General features: G+C 41.7%; 1 protein-coding gene across 1 annotated transcript in view; it reads left to right on the forward strand.

The window, feature by feature from the left end:
* Positions 1-1,512, forward strand: part of LOC106872663 (iroquois-class homeodomain protein IRX-6) — a 235,715-nt gene extending 234,203 nt beyond the window's left edge. The window contains exon 5 of the mRNA XM_052974557.1: positions 506-1,512. Within this exon, the coding sequence (XP_052830517.1) occupies positions 506-1,212 (707 nt within the window). The 3' untranslated portion in view covers positions 1,213-1,512. The remainder of the gene's footprint in view (positions 1-505) is intronic.
* Positions 1,513-1,660: the final 148 nt, after the last annotated feature.

Below are 1,660 nucleotides of genomic sequence, written 5' to 3' on the forward strand. Positions count from 1 at the left end.
TGAGATGGCAGAATTGTTAACACGCCGGGCAAAATGCTTAGCGGTATTTCGTCCGGCTTTATGTCCTGAGTTCAAATTCTGCCGAGATCGACTTTCCCCTTCATCCTTCGGGCCGATAACATAAATGCCAGTTGAACACTGGGATCGATGTAATCAACGTATCCTTCCCTCCCTCCGAAATAGCCAACCTTGTGCCAAAATTTCTTTTCTACACTAGGCACAAGGCCCGAAATTTTGGGGGAGGGGGCCAGTCAATTAGATCTACCCCAGTACGAAACTGGTATTTAATTTACCGACCCCGAAAGGACGAAAGGCAAAGTCGAGCTCGGCAGAATGATCTTGCCAAAATTTAAAACTAATATTTCGTAGCCTTGACTCGTGTTGTATATGAGTAAAAAGACTTCACTCAACTTGTATGTGAGTGTGAGTGATAGTTTAATATTTTACAGCCTTGACTGAATTCAATATTATTTCTAATATTTTCCATTTTCTTTCCTTTCCCCAGATCAAGAGTGCAGTCGCCGAGCAAAAGACATTGTGTCACATTTGGATATGGAAAAGAATGTTCAGAACATGATACCAGGATCTCTTCAGAGCAGTCCAACCTCGTCCCCGCTTCCGACTGCCAGCACCCGCCATAGGTTAGAATACTCCGATACATCGCGACCTACGGTCAGTGAGTCGCCGTGTGCAAGCAGCAACGACTCGGCCCTCAGTGATGAGGCAAACATCCTGCTGAAGAATTCTCACGATCACAGCGATGGCTTGAAGCCTCGGATATGGTCGCTGGCTGACACAGCCACCTCGTCAGCGGGTTTGATGAACCGAGGTGTCACCGCGCCTCTCACACATATCCATATGAACAATAAAAACATGCCTACTTCAAGCCAACCGCCTCTTTTAGCCGCGACGTCAAGCACAAGCCTACGAGGTTGGCTTGGCAATTCCTTCGCTAACCCAAACACCAGCTTCACGCCTGCCGTATCAGCCATGTATACTCTCAATAGCCAGAGACTGAATGACAGTACAGTAGGCAGTAATCTAAGCCAGATGCCACCTGTTGCTACTGGCAACAATACATCGACGGCCACTTCTCACCTAGTGCGGCCCTTTGCGCAGGTCAATTCCTTATATCCAACTGCTAGAGACATATCGCATCTACGACCAACCGACGGCATCTTACAGAATAGCATCAACAATTTAAGTTCGTAACGCTGTCACAATACAAAAACAACCATTTAAAGATTCGTTGAGTTGATTTGATTAATTAATTAACAAAGAAACTGCCACAAAGTAAATTAAAACAAATTTAAAAGATAACAAGAGGACAACAACAACAACAAAAATAAACAACAACAACAACAGATACTACTACTGCTACTACTACTACTACTACTACTACTACTACTACTACTACTATAAATGTTGTCGCTATTGTTACTCCAGTAACAGCAGCCGAAATATATCAAATACACCAGAATTTAATGACGGGGATATATATATATATATATATATATATATATATATATGCGTACACACATACACACACACATATGATGATAATTATATACCTCGTATATAGTTATACAGTTATATATTCATATTTTATATATATATATATATCTGTGTACATCTAACATATTCAAGCCTACGTATGTAC

Source organism: Octopus bimaculoides, chromosome 1 (genome assembly GCF_001194135.2).
Source record: "Octopus bimaculoides isolate UCB-OBI-ISO-001 chromosome 1, ASM119413v2, whole genome shotgun sequence".
Classification (NCBI taxonomy): Eukaryota; Metazoa; Mollusca; class Cephalopoda; order Octopoda; family Octopodidae; genus Octopus; species Octopus bimaculoides.